At 45.4% G+C, this 12678-nt stretch overlaps 1 protein-coding gene across 1 annotated transcript in view; it reads right to left on the reverse strand.

Annotated features, from left to right (window-relative positions):
* LOC126305103 (rab effector Noc2-like) overlaps positions 1 to 12678 on the reverse strand; it is an 817922-nt gene that overhangs the window by 82337 nt on the left and 722907 nt on the right. Inside the window, exon 9 of the mRNA XM_049992015.1 lies at positions 4114 to 4252. Within this exon, the coding sequence (XP_049847972.1) occupies positions 4114 to 4252 (139 nt within the window). The remainder of the gene's footprint in view (positions 1 to 4113; positions 4253 to 12678) is intronic.

A 12678-nucleotide genomic window follows, 5' to 3' on the forward strand; every position in this document is an offset into this window, starting at 1 on the left:
TGTGAATTAAAACATTTCGATTCCAACATTCAAACTCTCCATTGGAAGCAAGACTGAGTATTGGTGTTACTGAGCTTTCTTTGTTAAATGTAAGCTACATCTGCTACACACATCAAACAAAGTTTTGCATCACCTCTGATCCGAGAGTTCCAGAACATCTACAGAAAATTGGAATAGAGATCAGCATAAACTTGATTTCCGACCTTTTCATTGCTCATGAAATCAACACATTGCATGTTGTACCACCATTCAACGAGACCTTCAGAGATTCCTGTACACACCGGTATCTCTAATAACCCGTAGCAAATCATGTTGCATTGGCGCATACCTGTATTCATCGTGGCATGCTATCCACAAGTTCATCAAGGCACTGTTGGACCAGATTGTCCCACTCCTCAACGGCGATTCGGCACAGATCCCTCAGAGTGGCTGGTGGGTCACGTCGTCCATAAACAGCCCTTTTCAATCTATCCCAGGCACGTTCGATAGGGTTCATGTCTGGAGAACATGCTGGCCACTCTAGTCCAGCGATGTCGTTATCCTGAAGGAAGTCATTCAGAAGATGTGCACGATGGGGGCGCGAATTTTCGTCCATGAAGACGAATGCCTCGCCAACATGGTTGCACTATCGGTCGAAGGATGGCGTTTACGTATCGTAAAACTCTTACTGCGCCTACCACGACCACCAGCGGCGTACGTAGGCCCCACATAATACCAACCCAAAATAGCAGGGAACCTCCACCTTGCTGCACTGTCTGGACAGTGTGTCTAAGGAGTTCAGCCTGACTGGTTTGCCTCCAAACACGTCTCCGACGATTGTCTGATTGTAGGCATATGCGACACACATCGGTGAAGAGAACATGATGCCATCTCTGAGCGGTCCATTCGGCATGTTGTTCGGCCTATCTGTATTGCGCTGCATGGTGTCGTGGTTGCGAAGATGGACTTCGTCAAGGACGTCGGCAGTGAAATTGCGCATCATGTAGCTAATTGCGCGCAGTTTGAATGATAAAAGTCGTAACACGATGTCCTGTGGTTGCACGAAAAGCATTATTCAACACTGTGGCGTTACTGTCAGAGTTCCTTCGGGCCATAATCCATAGACAGCTGTCATCCACTGCAATAGTAGCCCTTGGGCGGCCTGAGCGAGGCATGTCATCGACAGTTCCTGTCTCTTTGTGCGGGTTTAGTGACATCCCTGAACAGCGAAAGGGAATGTGCCTGTGATACGGTATCCACAGTCAACGTCTATCTTCAGGAATTCTGGGAACTGGGGTGATGCAAAACTTTTTTTGATGTTGTATAACGATGATAATAATTATTTGTCGCTTCCAGCCTTATGAAACCCTCTCTATTCAACCCCACTGCTGAAGATAGCCTGTCAGCTTCGCAATTTGCTTCACACAGCAATTTCTAATTTGGCCACATGAGATGTGGATTTCATTTTACAACATTCCAAAATGAGATTTGGTTACTGATGATCTCGAACTTCACATGAATGGCAGTAACGCTAGCCGCTGCACTATGGGTATGGGCAAAACAAATGTACTGGACTGCTTGCTGCCGACGGCAGACAACATTTGTATCAGCGCATTTATCCAAGAACTGTGTGTTCGAGTCTTTTCAAATGAAATGCATTGAAGAGCTTCTTAATTTTGAAAGTCTCGTAGAACACTTTATACCTATGAGGGATTGAAGCAACATATGGGAGACAGGGGGAAGGAAGCAGAGTCAGTAGTCAGTCTTACTCCTAATGAGGAGATTGCAGGAATTTTTCGATTGGTAGAGATTTAATACACATTTGGCGCGTCTAGTACCGCAGTACAGCCCAAGTATTTTATACATACACCCTCCTTTGTTCACAAAACACTCCACGTGACTTCTTTTGAAAACAAAGAAAAACCTGAGTTAATAGTACTGAGCACCAGTCCAATGAAATTTGCAATATAATCTAAGGATCTCTACCTGAAATTTATTTCTATATAATTAAGTATAAGAAACAGTAAATAATGTGTATTACGTTACGGAACGTCGAATCACAACATCATTCCTTTCTTGAGGTACTACCCAATTCAGACATTTCTTCAGAAAGCTACACTCGCCAGAAGTGAAGGTCTCAATCAGGCCTTTAAGAAAGAATAAGGCATGAAGTTTATAGTTGCCAGAGTGGAATGAGTGTCCTTTGCATCTCTTTTAGTACTATACTGACAACAGTTCGATATTACCTCTCGATATATAAGGGTTGGATAAGAAGTAGTGGCAACACCGTTATAATTCATACCAGCTTTTGTTGACAGACGTTCATCATATTACATGTCGTCAGTAAAATAGCCCTGCATCTCGATATACTTCCCCACACAAATGCAAGTCGTCGTGAACTGTCAGTGCATCCACTTCTATCGATGTGTAGCAGGGACCACGCTATGGCACAGATGATGTCTTCTCTTGTGTTTTAGCTTATGCCATGAGGAGGCTTCATCATTTTGGCGAACAGGTCGTAATCGCATGGATTCATATCGGATGAATACGGCGGATGTTCAGTATCTCCGATCCCCATGTATGCAGGAACTCCTGCATGAGTCCCACCTGCTGACATCATGAAGGATGATGAGACGCTGTACTAGATGGTGTCCTCTCTTTCTTTTCAGTGTGAGATGAAGGTGCAGTGACCATCTGCACCTATGGTGCAATGTGCTTCAGATTAACCCCTGGGTACTGTAAGCCACAATAGCCATCTCTTTGCCACCAGCTGCTTCGCAGAGCATGTGCTGTGGGTCAGGAGAACCATGGCGTTTCCATACAATGGACCGATCTTAGATGACATTCCTGCCATTCCAAAACACTTTCACCCATCTCGCCACCATACGATATGCCAATGCTGCATCACCACATGCCTCACGCAGTCCCCGAACTCATTGTTGTTTGCCCCGATTATGTACCACTTCAGTCTTGATCAAATTTCTCCGTGTATCGTAAACATATTGTTAGGGCGCTTGAAATGGCCTCGCGCACTTTCGAACAGTACACACTGCAAGAGATTCAGCCACTCACTGTACTTCTTCAACTGGTCTTCTGCTATCTGCTACAGGCAGCGCCCATGCCATTTGACAGACGTACTTCATGTTACGGCAGTGTTGCCAATACTTTTTATCCAGCCCTAGTATCTCACAGCTGTCGTCTTACCATTCTCTTCGTTAAAATTCGTACGAAGATTTTTTGATTGTAGTAGCTCTGGTACCAATTTGTCTGAAAGACTGTTGTTATAAGTTTGAAATGAGCTTGTTTCTTTGTTTTCTGTTCGCCTGATCGCGATGTCCACTTTTGATGAGTACAGCCTCTTTGATCCATATTATTCACATTTCCAGTGCACATTTCTTACTTCATTTTGCAGATTCTGCAACGTATTTCCTTCCACTTCAAGTTTTGACAAGTTTCCATTACCTGTTATAAATTTCTCATGCTGGCTGCAACATGCTGCATCATCACAAAGGGATTCTAGGGGTGGAAAAAAACTAGGGGTGTGATGAAGGGCTTAACTAAAAGTGGGTGATAACTAACTTAACATACAATTACACGTATTTAAGTTGATATAAAGTCTATATATTTTTCGTTCAAAACGCACTACAGTAAAATATATATTTCGTATTTCCATATAGTGTGGAAGTGCAGGACTGTCTGGAATTTCTGGGTTGAGATGCTACTAGTTAGTGCTTTCTTCGACGTTTACAGCATACTTTTACGTACAAACAGGAACTTTCACTGCACTGTTCACGAACAGCTGTTCGTGGACCTGTTACTGAAGCTGAAGCGTTTATTTGTGTTAGGTAAGCTCCTGCACCGTTAAGCAGCCTACGGGGGTGGTTGCGAACTGGGGAAGCTGCCCGTGAGTAGGCCGCGAGTACTAGGAACACCTGTGGTAGCTGTGGACCGCGGTGCGTCCGCTCAACCCTCTAGCCAAGCCGACCCTGAGTGTGCAAGCGGCATGCCGGGAGGTGCGCAGCCGCGGAGGCCTCAGCTCTCGCCTAGGCGGACCCCGGCGCTATGGCTCACGTGTGGCCGCACAGTCTTCTCAGCAGCTCGTGCAGGATTTGGCCACAGATGCCGGGGCAGTACCTGTTGGAGCCCGACGTGTCGGTAGGCGGCGGGCCCGTCGGCGCCGAGTCGAGGATGCTGGTGCGCGGCGCGTACGCCTTCTTCGGCACTTCCTCCTCCGAGCTGCTCTCTTCCTCCGCGTCTGCGCCGCCTTTGTGGCCTGCAACACACGAGGCACTGCCTGCAGTGGACGGCACTTTTCTTTACAAGCAAAGGGCAATCCGCATCTACCAAAGTACATGTACAAGGTGTTGAAAAAAAGAGTGCCTTTTCTTGTTGGATACAGTACTGACCAAAAATACACTATCTGATCAAAAGTATTCGGACACCCTATATAGCGCGAAACTGACCACTAGATGCAATTTTGTCATATGATGACATGGTTGGAGACCGTGGCTATTATTTGAAGACAAATGTTTATGGTGTTGAGACAGCAACCAGTCACAAATTTGTTTTCAGTTCCCTTATTGAAAAGGTACCCTTACCGGTTTCGAACTATTACAGTTCATTGGGAGACGGTTTTCATGCTTTCATTACAACATGTGGTGCGTTTTTTAGATTAAGTGTCCCAAAATATAAATAACACATAATTATAAGCACGCCACACAGATGCATTGGATATGACTTACGTGAAACGTCGGCTTGGAGTGTTTGTTTTCATAGTTTTCGTCCAACATATGTGAATACATTCCCACTGCATTCTTATCGTTGCACACGTAAATTTTTCTCACGAAACACTTTAAATTTGTCACAGAATAGATTTCTAACATGCGCCACATATTTTGATGCATACAAAGTGCTTACAAACATATGAGTGTTTTAACATCTGTTCTGTAACAAATCTAAAGTGTTCCGTGAGAAAAATTTACGTGTACAATGATAAGAATGCAGTGGGAATGCATTCACATCTGTTGGACGAAAACTATGTAAACAAACACTTCAAACCGACATTTCACGTAAGTTACATCCAATGCAAATCTGTAAAGCAACCATCTGTGTGGCATGCTTATAATTATGTATTATTTATATTTTAGGACAATTAATCTGCAAGAAAGCGCACCACATGTTGTAATTGCATTGTATTGTATGTATTGTGTGTTAAGCGGGGACCTAGCAACGACGGAGAAGCTCCGTCCCCGCCCGCCACAGCCGCAGTGGTCCACAACCTCACGACGACTACCGCAGTCCACTTCACCCCTCCGCCGCCACATCCGAACGTAGGGTTATTGTGCGGTTCGATCCCCGGTGGAGCCCCCTGGAACGTCTCATACCAGACGAGTGTGACCCCTATGTTTGCGTGGTAGAGTAATGGTTGTGTACGCGTACGTGGAGAACTTGTTTGCGCAGCAATCGCCGACATTGTGTAACTAAGGCAGAATGAGGGGAACCAGCCAGCATTCGCCATGGCAGATGGAAAACCGCCTAAAAACCATCCACAGACTGGCCGGTTCACCGGACCACGACACAAATCTGCCGGGCGGATTCGTGCCTGGGACGAGGCGCTCCTTCCCGCCCGGAAAGCCGTGCGTTAGATCACACGGCCAACCAAGCGGGCACATGATGTAATGAAAGCATGAAAACCGTCTGAAGATGAATCGTAATGATACCAGTAACGGTACCTTTTGAAAAAAGGAACTGAAAATAAATTTATGGCTAGTTGCTGTCTCAACACCATCAACATTTGGCCACTAGATGTCGCGAGAAGCGGAAGCGCCCATCTAAAAGGAGGCGGGGGATATTGTGCTGCCAGCAGACAAGTAATAACAGCAGAATGGGTTAGTGAAGAGAGCTTGCCAGTGACTTCGAGCGTGTACTAATTACCGGATTTCAAGTGAGTAACAGATTCGTCAGGGACGTTTCAATGCTTCTAAAGCTGCTCGCGTCGCCCCTTGGTGAAGTGAAACCACGAAGGAATACTCGCAGGTAAACCAAGACCAGCCAGACGTCAAGTACTGGCGGGCAGGGACTGTCTAGCGTTGCGTAGGATGGTTGTAACACTTCGCACGAAATCAACGGAAGGAATCACTTGTGCGTTCCAAAGTGCCACCATTACTCCTGCTAGCACAATGACAGTGCGTAGAGAGCTAAAAAGAATTGTGTGTAACGGTCGAGCAGCTCCTCATAAGCCACACATTTCTGGAGTCAGTGCTTCACGACTTACGAGGCGGTGTGAAGAATGACGCCACTGGATGATGGATGACTGAAAACGAATGATTTGGAGTGATGAATCACTCTACATCCTGTGGCAATCCGATGGAAGGGTTTGGGTTTCACGAATGCCTGCAGAACGTTACCTGCCATCTTGTGTAGTGCCAACATCGAAGTACGGAGGAGATGTTGTTATGGTATGGGGCTGCTGTCTGTGGTTATGGGATGGGCCCCTTAAGAAAACCCTAAAAGTGGAAGCATATAAACACATTTTTCAGTGTTATGTATTACGTACACTACAAGAACAGTTCGGAGACGATTGTTTGTTTCAGTATGACAATCGATGCTGTCATAAAGCTGAATCTTTGAGGCAATAGTTGGTGGACGATAAAGTTCCTGAAAAGGACTGGCCTGCTCAGACTCTCGACCTGAACCCAATGGAACACATTTGGGATGAGTCAGAAACAACCCAGCGTCCAGAATCACTACCTTCTCTGTTTCGGCTCTTGAGGAAGAATGGGATGATTTTCCTCCATATACATTTAGAAACCTGAATGAAAGTGTCCCCAGTAGAGGTCAAGCCGTCATGAAGGCGAAGGGTGGACTCGGCCCATATTAAAATCCAATAAAATTTGTCCAAATACTTTGGATCAGATAGCATATGCACAAAGTATTAAAAACACTGTCGCACATTCTTACAGAACACAGTACGGTCAAAAACAGAAGAAAAGTCCTGAAAGCATAAGCACACTGGACAAAAAATTAATTACTCCAGGAGAAAACAAGTTAATAGGGTATGCATGCCGTATCCGGCTGAAGTCACTTATTGATGATTAGATCTCACAGAGCTAGCAGTTTTCTGGGGTGTTTATTGCTAAATTTCACCAGCTGTTCGAAACTGTCCCACACCTAGTCTGTGGAACTAACACCGAGCGATTTAGCGAGTCAGTCGAGGAAGCATGGAGCTGTTAAGTTGATTGTGCTATAATTCTCTCACTTTTCTACACTTACTATGTTCGAAATTATCTGGATGACCTTTTACCGAAAATCTGATGGCTATTATACAGTCTGTTAGATTCTACACAAACAGTTCCCTCTTCATTTTAACAACTCCGAAAGGATGTTATCTACTCGATCTGCCGTACTTCCTAACATGTCTTTCAAAGCTCTGTTATACTCTGGCTAATACGGGATACCCTATGGCTTCCATATCTATTGACATTTCTTTTTCCTTTATGTAATCAGTCAAGTCCTCCCATCTTAAAGGCCTTCAATGTACTCTTTCCACCTACCTGCTCTCTCCCATGTTTAAGAGCAGAACTGCCGTTGCTCTCTAATCGTTGTTGCTTTTAATTTCACAGAAGGTTGTTTTGATGTTTCTGTATGCTGAAGCAGGACTTACCTCTGAACCATTTTAACACTGAAATATTGACCTTTAGGGTAGATTTAATGGTGCCAAACATCTGCTCTTTCTTCCTTGGTGAGTTTCCATACCTCATACCTTGCTTGATGGCCACAGCAGGACATCAAACGAAAGACCCTACCTAAAAGTGCAGGTTCTCATAGCGAAACCTTTTGGTGATGCCAAAGGCTGCTGACCACCACCAATTGCTGATTTTCCTGTTTGATCGCTACTGCATGACACATTAGGATAATCAAGACAGCACACTGACACTTTTTCAGAAAACGCAATAGAGAATACAATTGCCGAAGTATCAGTAAAGGTCCAGAACACGTATCGAGCTATGTTTGCCTCAACGTCTTAAATGAGACTGCAAACTTCTCTATACACAAAATAAATACTACTTCGTTTCAGGTTAGAAACTCCTTGATATAGAGGAAAACATATTGCTCACGAGTGACTGCTACTGTCGTCTAGAACTAAAGCGGTATAAGGTCTCCACGTCTCGAGCAGATTGTCTGCAATATTGGAAGACAGATAATCAAACTAAGAGGTTACAAAAACAGAAAAACTTCTTAACTGGATAAATTATTATAAAAAGGTGGCTAGAGATTCCAAAATGTATGATATGTGGAACAGAATAAGGGAGCTCATAAACCGTAACTGGTACCTAGGCCACGGCGAAATGGATGGCAACTGGTTGGAAGTTGTGCTTCACAACTTGAGAGCTCATTACGTCTGCAGTCCAGCTCATCCCCCAGTAGGTAAGTATCCGACAGTTTCTTATGCCTACCGTTCAGCTGAAAGAAATAAAGAGACTGATGAAGCCCTTGATGGGCTCTGTCCATGGAGTGGATTATATTCACTGTCCTATGTTCTTTGGCTTGCCAGATTGACGACACTTCTACGAACCTTTAACGACATTACGTATCAAACCTAAAGTAACGTCTGGGATTTCAACGTCACACAGGTCCGTCACGCTGTCCTCGTGTGTCGGGAAATCCCCTGAATAGCTTCTTAAGACGTTTTTTGAGCGGTGGCTGAAGTTCAAGAGTTTGCTTTCAAAAAAAAGTTTGGATTTTGAATGGATAAGGGAGGTCCTGACTGTCTTTCTATTCTGCACTGTGAATTTCTTCGGGCATTCAACAACAGGAAATACCTTACAGTAGTATCAGTTTGGCATCTGCTTTACCGACGATTAATTTTATATGGTAGTTCCATTTTAAGTCACTCCTAACGCCTACTCCCAGATAATTTATGGAATTAACTGCTTCCAGTTGCTGACCTGCTATATTGTAGCTAAATGATAAAGGATCTTTCTTTCTATGTATTCGCAGCACATTACATTTGTCTACATTGAGATTAAATTGCCATTCCTTGCACCATGCGTCAATTCGTTGAAGATTCTCCTGCATTTCAGTGCAATTTTCCATTGTTACAACCTCTCTATACACTACAGCATCATCCGCAAAAAGCCTCAGTGAACTTCCGATGTTATCCACAAGGTTTTTTTTATATATTTTGTGAACAGCAACGGTCCTACGACACTCCCCTTCGGCACACCTGAAATCACTCTTACTTCGGAATACTGACTACATCCTATAATGACTATTTACAGTGTAAAACGCAATGGCAGCTGCCGCATGAACAATAAACAGGCCAATGCCCGCAATATTCGAGACGGGTGGATCCTCTCCTTCTCCCTATAAGCCGCTACTCATGCTGTAAAACAGAGAGCAGATGCGAAACGCTAGTTAGATATCGAAAACCCGGACGGCAGCGCAACACCAACACAAACACTGAAACACTGCTCGAGCAAACGAGTCAATTGACTGCTGCAGGACTTTGCGTAAACAACGAAGTGCTCGCTACGAAAGCTTGCCTCGGACTGCTGGTAACGGGTCGCCCAGCGTGAACTGGTGAGAAGCTTGGGAGAGTTTCCTGCAATAATCACGGAAAATGGACGCTGATTACGCATGCGCGGATTATTCAGCCGGTGGCGGCAGCACCAAGTGAGCCTCTGATCCGCGCTCACACTCGGCCGGCAGCGAGAGATAGCCAACCAGTAGACGTCCTCTCTATTGGTGTTGGCGGCCTGCGCTTCTGGATTTCAGTTGCCCCTCTTATTTAGCCTGTGCGCATCGCCGGATATCTCGCAAGCATTCGGGTTTCCTGGAACTGTACAAGGTGGCCACAGTCACCGATGGTGGGGCGCTAGTGCCGACCTGTTGTGCTGTCGCAGTCGAGCATCAGGCGCAAACCCAAGAGAAGGCGGAGGGGGAAGGGTCGTAACTCCCAAAATACTAAATCGCTGCTCCAACTACGGATGTAAAGTGCTATGATTACTCGTGCATTTAAATATTGTATACAGGGTGTTACAAAAAGATACGGCCAAACTTTCAGGAAACATTCCTCACACACAAGGAAAGAAAATATGTTATGTGGACATGTGTCCGGAAACGCTTACTTTCCGTGTTAGAGCCCATTTTATTACTTCTCTTCAAATCACATTAATCATGGAATGGAAACAAACAGCAACAGAACGTACCAGCGTGACTTCAAACACTTTGTTACAGGAAATGTTCAAAATGTCCTCCGTTAGCGAGGATACATGTATCCACCCTCCGTCGCATGGAATCCCTGATGCGCTGATGCAGCCCTGGAGGATGGCGTATTGTATCACAGCCGTCCACAATACGAGCACGAAGAGTCTCTACATTTGGTGCCGGGTTTGCGTAGACAGGAGCTTTCAAATGGCCCCATAAATGAAAGTCAAGAGGGTTGAGGTCAGCAGAGCGTGGAGGCCATGGAATTGGTCCGCCTCTACCAATCCATCGGTCACCGAATCTGTTGTTGAGAAGCGTACGAACACTTCGACTGAAATGTGCAGGAGCTCCATCGTGCATGAACCACATGTTGTGTCGTACTTGTAAAGGCACATGTTCTAGGAGCACGGGTAGAGTATCCCGTATGAAATCATGATAACCTGCTCCATTGAGCGTAGGTGGAAGAACGAAAATAGAATGAGCTCTAACATGTAAATTAAGGGTTTCCGGACACATATCCACATAACATCTTTTGTTTATTTGACTGTGTGAAATGTTTCCTGAAAGTTTGGCCGTACCTTTTTGTAACACCCTGTATATTTTATTACTATTATTATTATTATTAAAATTCTAGGTTTCTGTTGCACGTCCAATGTGGGGGTGACAGCTAATTATATTTTGTGGAGTGGAGAGGGGGGGGGGGGAGAACGGTGAAAAACTTCGATCTCCCAGATCCCAGACCCAAGCCATGGATACGAATACGAGGTGCTATTTAAAATTTTCGGGACTGGTGCTGCCATCTGTTGAAAACCTTACCTATGGACTAATGGTCACCATCACCCTCCAAGTCGTTCCCACCCGCACATACACACCAGTCCCAGCGCTTCTGCCACTGGTCAAACATTTTCTGGAAGCTCTGTTCCTTTAGAGTGTTTATCAGCGCCAGCGATGCTTCTTGAATCCTCTCTACAGTGTCGAACCGACGGCCTTTCAACTTGAGCTCCAGTTTTGTGAATAGCGCGAAGTCGCAAGGTGCCAAAGATGGTGAGTACGGTGGGTGGGTTACAACCGCCATGTTTTTCTTTTTTTTTTTTTTTTTTTTGCCAAAAAGGTCCTGGTGAGCAAGGACGTGTGAAAGGGCGCGTTGTCGTGATGCAGCGTCCAGTTCCCTTGACGCCAAAGTTTAGGCCGTCGTCGCCGCACGTTTTCACAGAGTCGTCGCAAAACGTCACAGTAGTATGCGGAATTCACCGTTTGGTTGGGTGGGACGAATTATTTGTGCACAATTCCCATGTTATCAAAGAAAACGATGATCTTGCTCTTCACTTTGCTCTGCACCTGTCTCGATTTTTTGGGTCTGGGACGACTGTCGCTTTGTCTCTGGGTCATAACCGTAAATCCAGCTCGTGTCGCCGGTGATAACCCATGACAAGAAAGTTGGACCATCAGATGCAGTCTGACGAAGGTCCGTGCACACTTCAATACGCCGTGTCTTCTGGTCGGCAGTCGAGATCCTTGGCACAAATTCTGCAGCGACACGATGCATGCCCAGTTCACCAGTCAACATTCGTTGACATGTCCCATAACCAATACTCACTTCATGCACAAGGTCTTGAATGGTTCGACGTCGATCCGCACGAACCAACTGTTGAAGTTTGGCAACAATGTCTGGCGTTGTGCGGCTAATGGGCCTTCCACTGTGAGCATCATCTTCAACGTCTGTCCGGCCGACCATGAATCGATCATGCCACTCAAAGACGCGCATAAGGCTTATGCTCTGTCCCACAAACACTTGCTAAATCTTTTCAAGGGTCTCTGTAGCACTTTTCCCGAGATTCGCACATAATTTGATACACACGTGCTGTTCTGTTCGTGGAGCCATCGTAAAATCGCCACACACGAAACACAGAGTATTACGGGATCACTGTGGACACGCAACGCGTCCTCCCAACTGAACTCCACTCTGCACATTGACTCATCAGATATGCAGATCTCGCCACCTAGCGGTACAAAGATCTACTACTCCTACTTTCCAGATGGCAGCACCAGTCCCGCAAATTATGGATTCCATCTCGTAGGGCGCTCATCGCTCCGCTTTGTGGGTGCCTTGCTGTTATGCCATTTTATGCGCCAGCGCGTGCGTTTCTTATATGCCTACTGTGTCATTCGTGGAACCTACTAAATTCTGGATCTTTCGGCCACTCCAGGAAACTGATCTGATAGATAACTTGGCGATGCACCTTGCTTGCTCGACCACTGACGTCCCTGATGTAAAGTTAAATGAACCATCTGGATTTGTTGTTTTACGAGGGCTATTGAGAAAGAAAGGTACGACAGGTCGTAAAATGGAAACAAGTTTGAAAATCCGATGAAACCTTGCCCAGATGTGTTAGTCAGTCTCTCTAGTATGCCTGTCGATCGCGTCACGTATTTTCAGTTCTGAGCACACAATGAGCACGTGAAAAAGCCTGGAACAGTAGTGTCTCACAG

The sequence above is a fragment of the Schistocerca gregaria genome, unplaced genomic scaffold, assembly GCF_023897955.1.
Source record: "Schistocerca gregaria isolate iqSchGreg1 unplaced genomic scaffold, iqSchGreg1.2 ptg000248l, whole genome shotgun sequence".
Taxonomy (NCBI): domain Eukaryota; kingdom Metazoa; phylum Arthropoda; class Insecta; order Orthoptera; family Acrididae; genus Schistocerca; species Schistocerca gregaria.